At 40.0% G+C, this 15,170-nt stretch overlaps 1 protein-coding gene across 1 annotated transcript in view; it reads right to left on the reverse strand.

Moving 5' to 3' along the window:
- LOC117422509 (protein crumbs homolog 2) overlaps window positions 1–14,288 on the reverse strand; it is a 164,433-nt gene extending 150,145 nt beyond the window's left edge. Inside the window, exons 1-2 of the mRNA XM_058987168.1 lie at window positions 14,123–14,288; window positions 5,507–5,593 (exon numbers count right to left, since the gene is read on the reverse strand). Of these exons, the coding sequence (XP_058843151.1) occupies window positions 5,507–5,593; window positions 14,123–14,180 (145 nt within the window). The 5' untranslated portion in view covers window positions 14,181–14,288. The remainder of the gene's footprint in view (window positions 1–5,506; window positions 5,594–14,122) is intronic.
- Between the last annotated feature and the right edge of the window lie 882 nt (window positions 14,289–15,170).

Here is a 15,170-nt window from a genome sequence, read left to right on the forward strand (position 1 = left end):
GCATGAATCAGTATATCATTTATAAGCAGTTACGAATTTATTGAAATTCAGCTACATGTTAATAAATAGTCAATGCAATATATAAACATACTCCACATATATAAGGAATATGAGCACAGCATTCTATTGGTGGATCCACACAGGCACCCCTATTGTGTATCTATTGAACTTCAATAAATTAGTATTATTAAATATGTACTGATATTTCTTCCACGCAAAATAAAGTATACATATTACAAAAAGGCATCATATTAAAAGCTAACGTAATACATTTAGACAAATATGTTTTTGTGGTTTTGTTTTTTAAAATTTAGGCTACCCATTATTTAACCCCCAGTTTTTCTCCCCAATTTAGAATTTCCAGTTATATTCCCTCATCGCTACAATCCCCACAACAGCTCAGGAAAACTGAAGCTCAGTGTGTGTCCTCCGGTCCCACAGGCAAGCCAATCCCCTCTTTAAACCCTGGCGCTCCCCAGCGGATGTCAGCGATCTACCTGCTCCTGGAGGACAAAGGCCAGCCTTGCAGGTTTGACCTGGTGCCTCACCGGTAGAGTCCACAGCAGCACGGGGAGGAGAAACAGTCCTTGCCTCCCTTACCCGCTGGAGCACCAGAGGCAGTGCCCTGTGGAATCCCTAATGAAGACTGGCAAGTACACAAAGCCAGGACACAAACATGCGTGCCTCTGCATAGCACGCAGCCGTGCCTTTCCCAGGTCAGCCATTCAGGACCCCTTGACAAAAGTTTTTTGTCTAATCTTCAGTGTTTTAAAGAAACAAAGTATTCTCATTTAAACATTTGTATTACTGTTTCTTCTTAGTACAGCTATCAAACATATGTGAGTCTTCATCATATTAATCATTTCAAATGGTTTGCGTTTGAAACTGTAAACAGCGCTGGTAAACACTGAATACAAAGTGTTAAGGCACTTGAGCATTCATTCACCATGCCAGCACTCCAGTCTTTGCACTGCACAGTTACACTTCATTCACTATGCCAGCACTCCAGTCTTTGCACTGCACAGTTACACTTCATTCACTATGCCAGCACTCCAGTCTTTGCACTGCACAGTTACACTTCATTCACTATGCCAGCACTCCAGTCTTTGCACTGCACAGTTACACTTCATTCACTATGCCAGCACTCCAATCTTTGTACTGCACAGTTACACTTCATTCACTATGCCAGCACTCCAGTCTTTGCACTGCACAGTTACACTTCATTCACTATGCCAGCACTCCAATCTTTGTACTGCACAGTTACACTTCATTCACTATGCCAGCACTCCAGTCTTTGCACTGCACAGCTGTACTTAATAACAAGCTCTGCACTGAGTTAATATCAGTGAATCTTTTATAAAACGGGACAGTTGACAGCAATAAAAGAATTGAAAATGTGACAGGTCTCAGAAGCCATGGATTTTGAAATGTCTAATCATGTTACAGGTGCATTTTAATCTTGGAGAAAGCTAAACGTAAAGTGGCTAAAGGTTTGATACAATGTAAAGCCTATGTGAAGCAAGAAGATCACATCCAATTCAAAAACATTCCTGTCAATGGAAGATGACCCTGTTGTTATTGCTATGGCAGTCATTAAGGGCTCACCTAGTAAAAGCACTGCCACGTGGAGTGTAGGGTTAGTCATGCTATCGCTGGTTCGTGGAGTGTAGGGTTAGTCATGCTATCGCTGGTTCGTGGAGTGTAGGGTTAGTCATGCTATCGCTGGTTCGTGAAGAGTAGGGTTAGTCATGCTATCGCTGGTTCGTGGAGTGTAGGGTTAGTCATGCTATCGCTGGTTCGTGGAGTGTAGGGTTAGTCATGCTATCGCTGGTTCGTGGAGTGTAGGGTTAGTCATGCTATCGCTGGTTCGTGAAGAGTAGGGTTAGTCATGCTATCGCTGGTTCGTGGAGTGTAGGGTTAGTCATGCTATCGCTGGTTCGTGGAGTGTAGGGTTAGTCATGCTATCGCTGGTTCGTGGAGTGTAGGGTTAGTCATGCTATCGCTGGTTCGTGGAGTGTAGGGTTAGTCATGCTATCGCTGGTTCGTGGAGTGTAGGGTTAGTCATGCTATCGCTGGTTCGTGGAGTGTAGGGTTAGTCATGCTATCGCTGGTTCGTGAAGAGTAGGGTTAGTCATGCTATCGCTGGTTCGTGGAGTGTAGGGTTAGTCATGCTATCGCTGGTTCATGGAGTGTAGGGTTAGTCATGCTATCGCTGGTTCATGGAGTGTAGGGTTAGTCATGCTATCGCTGGTTCATGGAGTGTAGGGTTAGTCATGCTATCGCTGGTTCATGGAGTGTAGGGTTAGTCATGCTATCGCTGGTTCATGGAGAGTAGGGTTAGTCATGCTATCGCTGGTTCATGGAGTGTAGGGTTAGTCATGCTATCGCTGGTTCATGGAGTGTAGGGTCCTTCCACATATTAGCAAAATCACTGCTTTACTGTGTCAGCATATCTTCTCTGCTGTCATTTCTAAAACCTCACTTCAGAATTTCAGCTTTGGTCTTTTGAGAAGGAGCCCCCATTGAAAAATGATCTCAGTCAATAAACCTGGTAAATAATTATCTAAGGAGAAACACAAATAGAGAACTATACAAAACACATTGTAAATAAAATTAAAAAGGCAAGAAAATAAATATCCTGAAAAAGTAAATGGTATATCATCTTAAAGGCTTTGTGAATAGGGCCCAAAATCGACCAGTATGTTTTAAAATGTCAGCATCTTGAATACATTATATCCAGATTCAGAGACCAAAATACTTTGCTTTGCTTGACTTGCGGAGCAGATATTCACATCTTTACATTATTCCATTCAGCCAGCAACCGGTGGGAGCTCCTTCCATTCTGATCTTTTTGCAGTTTTCTTACAAGGTTACCTCACAGTTTATAACTGAGTCTGAATTTATGGATCTAGGCGTTGTGAAATCCTACACAGACTGTGATGAATAAGCAGCTTTCTAGACTGGGTTTCGTCTGTACCTCACAGCACTTTCTATGAATAAGCAGCTTTCTAAAGGCCACTGCACATTGATCCGTTCCGTCATTTAGAATCCGTCATCCGAAGAAGTCATCCATCAATCCATTGCACACTAGATGCGTTAATATCGTACTTCAGAGCGCTGATGTGCAGTAGAGGCTTTGTAGTAAATATACCTAGTTTCAGTATTTTAATAAAAATAAATAAATACAATTCTGTTGTACATAACTTTGAACACAGAAAAATGTTAAATGTAATATAAACTTAATGATCAACAAACGCTGATGGAAGTTAAAACGTTTGCTAATTATTACGTTTCTACTAGATCTATAATAATGTTGTTATGCAATACATAAAACCCTCTCCAATCTGGCTTCCGCTCTGCTCACTCCACTGAAACCGCCCTCCTGTCTGTTACCAACTCACTAAAGTCTGCCCGAGCTGCCTCTCTCTCCTCTGTCCTAATTCTCCTCGACCTCTCTGCTGCCTTTGACACTGTTGATCACTCTATTCTACTATCATCTCTCGCTGACCTGGGAATCTCTGGTACTGCTCTGGCCTGGTTCTCCTCCTACCTCTCCAACCGCACTTACCAGGTAACTTGGCGTGGAGCAACCTCCACACCTCGCCCTCTCTAAACAGGAGTCCCCTAAGGGTCAGTCTTGGGTCCTCTCCTGTTCTCTCTCTACACCCGCTCCCTGGGCCCCCTCATCGCATCCTATGGTTTCTCATACCATTTCTATGCTGATGATGCTCAGATTTTCCTCTCCTTCCCCACCTCTGACTCCACCATCCCCTCCCGTATCTCTACCTGTCTGTCTGCTATTTCCTCCTGGATGCACTCGCATCACCTCAAACTCAACCTCTCTAAATCGGACCTCCTTTTCTTTCCCTCCTCCTCCTCCCCCTCCTCTGATCTCTCTATCTCTGTTCCTCTGGAATCTACCACACTCTCTTCCTCTTCCTCCGCTAAGAACCTTGGAGTCACCCTGGACCCCTGCCTCTCTTATTCCCAGCACATCTCCACTCTGGCACGCACTTGCCGATTCTTCCTGAGCAACATCCGAAGAATCCGACCCTTCCTACCCAACTACGCCTTGGTACTCTCCCGCCTAGACTACTGCAACTCCCTCCTGGCTGGCCTCCCTGCGTCCGCCACCCGTCCGCTCCAGCTCATCCAGAACTCCGCTGCCCGCCTGGTGTTCTCTCTGCCTCGCTTCTCCCATGCAACTCCACTACTCCGCTCACTCCACTGGCTCCCGATCACCACTCGCATCCAGTTCAAGACTCTTGTACTAGCCTACAGATGCCTTGACCAGACTGCACCCAGCTACCTTCAGACCCTCATCTCTCCCTACACCCCCACTCGACCTCTCCGCTCCGCCTGCACTAGAAGACTGGCTCTACCTCCTCTACGCTCCCCTGCCTCCAGAGCCCGCTCCTTCTCCACCCTCGCCCCGCAGTGGTGGAATGACCTTCCTACAGATGTCAGGACTGCCCAGTCCCTGACCACATTCCGACGCCTCCTCAAGACTCACCTCTTCAGAAAGCACCTGTAGAACTCCTCTGTTTTCCCCTGGGACACTTATCACCCTTCCTTAAATGCGCTTTACTTGCTCTTATGTGCCCCCTATTTTACTGCATTTAATCCTGTACTTCAGAGTACTGTAATCTGCCAAGTGTTTAATCTGTAGTATTTTGTATTTAATCATATCCTGATGTAACTATCACTGACACTTATCTGCTGTATTACTGAATCGTATTTTGTCACACTTGTACTTGCTTGAACCAAAGTCATTGTATTTATCTTGCTCTTAATTGTATTATTACTTGTACTGTGATACTTGAAATGTATTTGCTTACGATTGTAAGTCGCCCTGGATAAGGGCGTCTGCTAAGAAATAAATAATAATAATAATAATAATAATAATAATAATAATAATAAAAAAATAAAAAACTTATGATATTACACAGTTTTCATAGCATCCGAATCCATATGACCAATATTTAATTTTTCAAACACTTGCTCCTGTAATAAATATATCTAAAAGTTGGTAAGCTAGAAATGAGCTACCGAAAATACTTTACAACAATGACCTTCTACTACTCTCTGTAGTTCAGGGAACTGCAAGAACCCACGTGTCTTCCCAGTCGTTTTTTCATAGGTCAATGTCATTTTTAATGCGTCAAATCGGATCAAATCAAACTTGTTTCGATTCCAAAATTGATGCATCACCGTCGTACGAGAGTTACAGACTCGGTGTGCAAGATGCAATAAGGAATGCACATGATCGTTTTTTTCTGTATTCTCATGTTAAATTCGGATGTGTTATCGGATCCAGTGTGCAATGGCCTTAGACTGGGTTTCTTCTGTACTTCACAGCACTTTCTATGAATAAGCAGCTTTCTAAGACTGGGTTGCTTCCTCGCAGCAGTTTCACCGAGGTTATCTCTATCAGCAGCGTTCACTACAGCAGCTGTCCTCCCTAATAATTCAAGAGCCAAGGAAAAGGTTTTAAAAGGAGGCTTACCTGCAGGGCTTTTAAAGACTGTGGAGACTGATCCATTAGAGCCTCCTTCTGAAGCTGCAGATCTCACAGCGAATGCAGACAGGAAGCCTAAAGGAGGGAGGAAAAGGTAAAGAGTTTACAATAGCGTGCATGGCTTCATGATAGCCCGGTGCTTCATTTATTACATGTGGGGAAGATAGCTGAAGAAGGATGATCACTGATAAACTTAGAATGGGTTTGTTTTAGCTTCCTTACACTGACATGGAAAAGTCCATAGCTTTTCTTTAAAGAACAATGATTTACAGTACAAGAGCCAGTGAGACAATGAGAAGATGGCAGGAATCTTATTCTTTAATTGACCTGGTTTTTAGTGGATGAGGTAGAACTAATTAAGGAGTGACTGAAAACACAACAACCAAGGGACGAATATGCAGTGAATGGAGATGTTACAATAAATCCATTATTGATTACCCTAGCTTTTATTTTGTGAGCCTCTTAAACATCCCTTGATTGTGCCCTATTTGGAAGCCCATGTATACATTACATTACTAGCACCTCATGTATATATATATATATATATATATATATATATATATATATATATATATATATATATACACAGACGTGCTCAAATTTGTTGGTACCCCTCCACAAAAAACAAAGAATGTACAATTTTCTCTGAAATAACTTGAAACTGACAAAAGTAATTGGCATCCACCATTGTTTATTCCATATTTAATAGAAATCAGACTTTGCTTTTGATTTTTTTTTCAACATAATATTGTAAATAATAAAACAAATGAAAATGGCATGGACAAAAATGATGGGACCGCTAACCTAATATTTTGTTGCACAACCTTTAGAGGCAATCACTGCAATCAAACGTTTTCTGTAGCTCTCAATGAGACTTCTGCACCTGTTAACAGGTAGTTTGGCCCACTCTTCCTGAGCAAACTGCTCCAGCTGTCTCAGGTTTGATGGGTGCCTTCTCCAGACTGCAAGTTTCAGCTCTTTCCATATATGTTCGATAGGATTCGGAGCAGGACTCATAGAAGGCCACTTCAGAATAGTCCAATGTTTTGTTCTTATCCATTCTTGGGTGCTTTTAGCTGTGTGTTTTGGGTCATTATCCTGTTGGAGGACCCATGACCTGCGACTGAGACAGAGCTTTCTGACACTGGGCAGTACGTTTCGCTCCAGAATGCCTTGACAGTCTTGAGATTTCATTGTGCCCTGCACAGATTCAAGGCACCCTGTGCCAGGCGCAGCAAAGCAGCCCCAAAACATAACCGAGCCTCCTCCGTGTTTCACTGTAGGTATGGTGTTCTTTTCTTTGAAAGCTTCATTTTTTCGTCTGTGAACATAGAGCTGATGTGACTTGCCAAAAAGCTCCAGTTTTGACTCATCTGTCCAAAGGACATTCTCCCAGAAGGATTGTGGCTTGTCAATATGCATTTGAGCAAATTCCAGTCTGGCTTTTTTATGTTTTTCTTTCAAAAGTGGAGTCCTCCTGGGTCTTCTTCCATGGAGCCCACTTTCGCTCAAAAAGCGACGGATAGTGCGATCAGAAACTGACGTACCTTCACCTTGGAGTTCAGCTTGTATCTCTTTGGCAGTTATCCTTGGTTCTTTTTCTACCATTCGCACTATCCTTCTGTTCAATCTGGGGTCAATTTTCCTCTTGCGGCCACGCCCAGGGAGGTTGGCTACAGTTCCATGGACCTTAAACTTCTTAATAATATTTGCAACTGTTGTCACAGGAACATCAAGCTGCTTGGAGATGGTCTTGTAGCCTTTACCTTTACCATGCTTGTCTATTATTTTCTTTCTGCTCTCCTCAGACAACTCTCTCCTTTGCTTTCTCTGGTCCATGTTCAGTGTGGTGCACACAATGATACCAAACAGCACAGTGACTACTTTTCTCCATTTAAATAGGCTGAATGACTGATTACAAGATTGGAGACATGTGTGATACTAATTAAAGAAACTAATTCGTTTGAAATATCACTATAATCCAATTATTTATTATCTTTTCTAAGGGGTACCAACAAATGTGTCCAGGCCATTTTAGAATATCTTTGTAGAATAAGCAATAATTCATCTCTTTTCACAGCTTCTTTGCTTTATTCTATGACATACCAAAGGCATGCAAGTATACATGATAAAATAGCTTTTAATTTCATCACTTTTCAGGAGGAATGAAGCATTATTTCAATGAGCTGTAAGGGTACCAACAAATTTGAGCACGTCTGTATAATATATATATATTACATTACTAGCATGTTTTCAGTGAAGAGTATACATTCTTCTGCTTGTTGTTTTTTTAATAATAATGTGTTCTCAATGTATTATTGTTCAGTATTACTGATATTATTAGGAAATTGATTGCTTACTGCACCTCTAGCAGTAAACTGTCATTTTGGTAAAGTTGTATTGTTATCTTTCGGTAAGTTATTTATTATAGTGTATACTATAGGGAATAGAGAAGAGGCTGTTCAGCCATCCAGACTTGTCCCTTTCTGGCAGCTAACTCAATAGAGCACAATGGTATAGTCTTGTTTTTAATGTCCCAAGTGTTTTATAAGTAACTGCTACTAGGCTATACCATGCACTTGAAACTCTCTGTCTAAAGTGCTTCCTATCTTGGTTCTGAACTCTTCAGCTTCCATTTGTGGCCTCTTGTTCTACTTTCAAGCTTGAAGTAGCGATGGGTTTATTTTAGCTCCACCTTTTAGGATTGTATAACCTTCAAATAAATCCCCGCCTACCCTTTTTTCAAGGCTGAAGAGATTTTATGCTTTTCACCTTCCTTCGTAGCTCGTGGCATTCAATTCTGGCATTCATCTGGTTACCCTCTTAAATGAAATTAATGCCTTTTTTGGAGTGATGGGACCAGAACAGAATACTAGCTGGGATCTAACTAGAGCATTATATAGACTTACTGTAGCATAGCTTCCCTAGACTTGAATCCCACTCTGTTGGCAACGCAACCTGAGCGCACCTCCTACCTGAACACCCCCTGCCAGTCAGTCCAGACAGCATCCCTATCACTCCTACCTGAACACCCCCTGCCAGTCAGTCCAGACAGCATCCCTATCACTCCTACCTGAACACCCCCTGAAAGTCAGTTCAGACTTCCCTATCACTTTGACTGGGGTTCTTAATTGGAAGTTTATGAGTCATTTCTCACCAGCTGAGCTGAAGACACGACGCAATCAAGAGAGCCAGAGATACTGGTATCCAAAGTCAACAATAGGAAAGTGTCACATGGGTAGTTGACGTGGCGTGTTGTTTTTGCTTTCCATGGAGCAAAAAACAATTATAACTTAATTTTATTTTGATTAAAACTAGGTCATATAGTAAACGGTTTTGTATTTAATCTAAACTATATGAAAAGTTGCAAAATGCACAACAATTTTGGGGTGTATTTATAAGAATGATATTCCTCAAGTCTATACATGACATTTTTAAATAGTTATGATAGGTTATGTGTTGTCTGCAAAGAGGACGTCCCGTGGTGTGACACCATAATGTGATTTTAAAACGTGCATTTACTTGGACACCATTGCGGAGAAGAGGGTCCTTCCTCAGTCAGGAAGTATAGACGACATCGCTGGAGCATGTGGACATATTCTCATAATAAACCAGTGTAAATGGTGTTTTACAGAGTTATTTGCACCAATTGAATATCATGTTGAACATTTTAAGTGATGTGGGGTACATTTTATGCAAACTAATTACACTATGTAACACAATTTTTGTTCCTGGGTAGTAAGTGTTATTTCCTAATTGCTTATGCCTCAAAAGTACAGAAAATGGCTATTATTCCCCACAAACTTTGCTTTTGTGACCAGGACAGTGATATTTTGAAATTTACCTATTTCCAATGAGAAAACAGGCGAACTTGTGTCTTTTCGTTCACATAAAGTCAGAAAAAAACAACATATGAATCCAAATTAACATGTATTGATACTAAAGTAATACAAAAATGACTACAAAAGATTTAGAAGTGAGTAGTTTTTCGAGATTTACGATTATACTGTAAATCACTTTCACGAATCAGCCCCCAAATGTAGTCTCCCATCATGTTCTCGTTATACTGTCCTTGATAGCGGCGTTCAAAGTCCAGTATATCCTGGTGGAAGCGCTCGCCTTGCTCCTCCGAGTACGCTCCCATGTTCTCCTTGAATTTATCAAGATGAGCATCAAGGATATGGACTTTGAGGACCTTCCGGGGGTCCACCAGTGGCTCCCACTTGACGTTGTTCCTCCCCACAGAGAAATCGGTCCGCTGTGGCCAGTCCCGCCTGTGGTAGTGCACCTTGGTGTCCCTGCTGTCCCAAAGGCAAAGATAGCAGGGGAACTTGGTAAAACCGCCTTGGAGACCCATCAGGAATGCCACCATTTTGAAGTCTCCTATGGCCTTGATGCCATCTCAGAAAAATGCAGATATGTATCCACTTAGGCAGCTGGAACTAAACTGAACTGGTGGGCTTAAGGCCCCTGTATTTATACTACTATTTATATTACTGGAAAGTTCTAGAAAGTTCTAGAAGTTACTCCAAGTTTACTCAGCACTGAATCTATCTGGAATGTTCTGGAAAATAGGTAAATTTCAAAATATCACTGTCCTGGTCACAAAAGCAAAGTTTGTGGGGAATAATAGCCATTTTCTATACTTTTGAGGCATAAGCAATTAGGAAATAACACTTACTACCCAGGAACCAAAAAAATAAAAATAAATTGTCACACGGTGTTATTTTTCAAACAAACATCAGCAAATCATTCCATGTTATGCCTGTTAAACCTCACGTTTCATAGAGTTGGCACATTTCTCAAGCTTGTGTTAAACACATTTCAAGTTCTTTTGTTGAATTGTTACATTTAAAAGATTGTATGGTGTTCACACACTTTTGAAAGTTTCATAAAATATATTTTTGAAAGGGAAAAATCTCACTGCTTCTTGTTTCTTCCTTTGGTGTGACATGGTGTCCTTTGGGGTGACACTTATAAATAAGAGGGCAAAAAAGGTTGAGTCCAAAGAAAAATATGAAAATAACTGTAGAGTATGTGGCAGGTAATGTCATTATACCATACAAGTAAATTCAGGTATTTTTAACAATGTGCAGAAAAATCGCAGCAAATCTTACTCAAAATTTAGAGGGAGACACCCAGGTTTCACCATTATAACAGCAAATTCTGTCTCATTTCACTTGATAATCAATGATCTAGAAACAGGAGTAGTCAAGGACAAAGATAAACAATTTTGTTATCAAAATGAGATTATTTGAAATATTAAATATACATATTTTATGGTGTCACACCGCAGGACAAATTCAAGGCACTGATGCATTAAAAGGTTCATAGAATTCGACTGAAATGTAAAATCCAAGGTTACGACATTTTTGTTTGAAAACTTCAGACTCAATGTAATGCAACTATATGATTTTCATCATCAATATGATCAGTTTTTTTTTCAATTTCCAGACATTTTCTTTTTGTCAACTACCCACATATGACTGACATCTGTTTAAAAATTAAATACATTACTCTAGTCATTTAACATGGTATTTTGTGAGCCCCTGAAAAATATACGTTAAAAAGAAGCCTAGATATAATTCTCTCTTATTTCTCCACAGCTTCTAAAAACTCCTTCTCACTTTACTCCACTTCTTGGGATTCCAGACCTGGTATTAGCTTGAGAGCTATGCAATGCTTTAACACTGGCGTCTTTCAAAGAACTCAACACGCTTTCCAAGAACAACGTCAATGAAAGGCTTTTATGTATTCCCCTCCAGAGTTCTGTAAACAGTCAAGGAGGCCTCACTACATTTTTTGTAAATGCTACACAAATAAAATGCCATTGTTGCACAGTGGACAGTAATGGTAAAAGAAAACATTTACAGCTGTCCAAAAGGAGTTTTATCAAAACCATCTGAAGGGTTTGGTCAAAGAAAGCTATGAATGTGTTCTCTATTTTCCATCAGTGAGCTGGATTCAAGCATTTAGTTGCTGAGCAACTGGTCTGTAATCTAACATTAGGATAATCTGTACTGTACATTATTAACTGCTTAAGTGTTCTGCCGACACCACACCAGGCACTAGTTATACTGCTCTACTGTGTGGAATACCTCTGTAAGCTTTAGCATCGCATGCCAAGCAACTCATAGCAAATATATACAACAGAACTCAAGAGTGCAACATGCTTGCAATGGAGTCTTTGTAGCTCTGTTTTGAGGCTTCACAGGTTTGCAGAAGATAGAACTCAGTTAAAATTAAGAAATGATTGGTGAATATTCTGTGTTGTTTTTATTGTGTAGGTAAATCTCACCCAGTCATTTTTGGTGTTGAATTGTGTGTACTGTGAATTCAGTTTACGATATTGAAATCATAATAAAAGCTCTCCCATCATAGTTTGAGATATAGAGTATATCATTTTTTGGTGTTGCAAAAGTTGGCAAAATTAAGGTTGAAAAGATTTCAATATTTAAACAAAAACAAAAAAGTCATAGACATTTACTAAATTATGTTGGGAGGATTTTGCTTTGATTTTCATAATTTGTAGTCTAAATGCATTGTAAACCCCTGTAATTGAATAATATGTAAAAATCTATGTACAATTTGAAATAAATACCAAAGTATGACGATGAACAGAAAGTGTACTTTAAACACAGCAGGTTTAAATGTAGATTTACAACCTCGTTGTACCAAGGCAGTCCACTGGGGACTTTCTTACTAGATTTTCTATAGCAATTCTACAAAAGTACTACAGTATACTGCTCTCAATTGCAAATTGCCTCCCCAGTGAAGTCTGCTAGGTAGTTCAGACACTCAATACAAAACACTAAGATAACTTTCACTCTGAACGATGTAATACGACAAGTAATTAATACCAACCGAACTAATAAGGAGGGTAAGACTAAACCATTTCAAGGATTTCATTTGGTGTAGCTTTGAACAAAAATAATACAAAATATTACAGAACAATCAGTTGGGATAACAGAACAATAATGATTATATATATATACACACACACACTGTATATGGGTTTTTTATGTTTGTGAAACGATTTCAATGTTTCAAGGATGATTTCCCAAAAGAATTAGGAGATTTACTGTTAACTTGTGAAAGGAAAAAGAGTAAAACACTTGCTGAGCAGTCCGTCCTGATTGACAGTGTTATACCAGGATTCCTGCTTCTCACAAGCATAGCTATTGCTGAGGGATTTCAGATTTGAACTTCTTTTAAATGTGTTTTTTTTGTTCAGTTTTGGGCCTCTTGTTAATTATGTCTTGACATTGCTTTAAGCAAGTTTACAGTCATGCATGGGACCTTGTGTTTAACATCTCGAGTGTATGGCAAATTAAATAACCTGCTTACCCATATGAAAAATAAATATATATATATATTTCAGATACAAGAAATGTTATACTTTCCATATTGGTAACACGTAATTTCCCATGTCACTGCGATTACCTCTTAATCAACATTTTATTTCTGCATTATTTGAATGCATTTTGGTTGTGTATTCTTCTGCTGAATGAAAGTAGTTCCTTGAGAATAAGGTGTGGGGATGAGCTCTTAGTATAAATTAGGGGTTACACTAATATGAAAAATGCAGCAGTGTCACTTTGCGAATCTGTACATTTGTCAGTTTACAAGAGTTTTTCTGTAGATTTGTTCACATTTACTACACAAATCAGTTTACTGTTGCATTGTTATTTTTCTGGATTTATTATGTACAGGTACTCCATATTTTTTTTTTAATTATTATTATAGAACAAAGATGGAAGGAAATTGCACAGTACTTTACTGCTAATACAGCATATATTAACCCTATAAATGTATTCTAGACCTGTATTTCAATCGTGGAATGCATATAACATGTTCGCGCTGGGACTGTCGGGCATGTCATTTTGGTAGACATATAGAACATCTACAGTAGAGATGAAGGCTAGTGCAGGATGTGATTAACGATCTTGTAGAAACAAAAAATGAACAAATATGTATCTGCCTTTTACTGGGCACCTATAAAGTATATATTGTACAAGCCCAGACACGGTTTACAGTATCAAACAGTTGACTTTAGAACTACAGTAAATCGTTTTTTAATAGACCTCTTTTCTCGGACCCGCTTAACCGGCTCCTCAGCTCCATGTCCCCCACCAGCACGATCCGATAAACTATCAAACCTCCAGCCCTGTCCAGCATTCTGACTGCACACTGGTCACGACTGGAATTAACTCAGGAACACTACTCCATTTGGAATGAGACTAGAGAAGGTTTGGAATTTGATCAACTTCATTCGTGTGCAATGCAGCGGTATTGCTGCAGAAAAACGAACGCGTTTAATACAATATTACAATCACTTAAGTGAATAAATATAGATACAAAATTGCCGCCAGCTGTAAACTTCGATGACACTAGATCTCTCAAGGTTTGGGTAGGTCACTGAAACCATCGTGAAAAAAATCATTGTTTACCTAAGTCACATATTATTTGATTAATTAGTTTCACCTTGCATCAAATATAACCGCGATATTATAACGTAATTCTAAAGCACTGAGCGCCTTTTCACACGTTTTCTTATCTGCAATATTGCCGAGCTGTACGAGTAGAAAAAAAAAAGTTACTAACCTGAAAGCAGGGCGATCAAAAAACTGAACTGCGCTGTTGTTTTATTATTGCAGCCCATGATAAACTGGTATTAATCTGTGCACTGGAGACATTCCGCAGGAGCACCTGCAGACCTGTAGGCTGGCACACACATGCTTTTGTAGTTTTCTGTGACTTTCACAGCTCGCTGCGGGGAGGAGAGACAGCGCTGCGATGCCATGTGGGGCTTGTAGTTCTGCAGAGCACGTCTCAGAATTCACTGAAAGGGATCAAGGGCTGCACTGTAACCGTGGTTACTGTCGACTGCTACCTGCAGACAAGCACTACAGCATTGCAGTCAGGCTTTTACTCACGGTTGTTGCTGGAGCAGAACAGAACCTCTGTAGCATGGATTCGTGTTTAAAGATTAACCTACAATGAAAATGTATAGAATGTGAAACGATGTACGCAAGATTCCATTAGTAAAACAGCGATGAAATCAAAAAAAGTTGTATGCGTGTTTTGCTTCGTGAGCAACAGTGGAGCTTGTAGATGGCATCTATAGTATAACCTCCTACTGCTGCAGGTAAGCCTGTTTAGTGCACAGACATGGGCGCCCGCATATAGGTGCAAGGGGGGTGGGGGTTATTAAAAAAAATGTATATTCAGGTGTTTTTTTTTTTTTAATAAAGCAATAAAAACCGACTACCATAGGCGGCGCGTGAGTCTTTCGTTTGCGGAGGCTATTCCACACTTTTCCCCCTGCATTTATTCAACCCAACGATGTACAGTAAGATACACACACACACACACACACACACACACACATAGGGGAGACCGGGGCTGGTTGTCACACTTTTTACTCTTTATTATTCTCCTCAATCTGGTGACATTCTGCGAGGTTCTGTTCCTCGTTATATTGAAGAATAACTCTTCACGTACAAATTGATGTTTTTTTATTTCAGCGTAACTTTATTCCAAATATGATATTTAGACATGTTGGGGTAAAAAAAGTAGAAAGAAAAAATATAAGACTTCTTCCTATAGGATTTACATGTGACAACCAACCCCAAAAACTATGTGACAACCT

This window comes from Acipenser ruthenus, chromosome 15 (genome assembly GCF_902713425.1).
Source record: "Acipenser ruthenus chromosome 15, fAciRut3.2 maternal haplotype, whole genome shotgun sequence".
Classification (NCBI taxonomy): Eukaryota; Metazoa; Chordata; class Actinopteri; order Acipenseriformes; family Acipenseridae; genus Acipenser; species Acipenser ruthenus.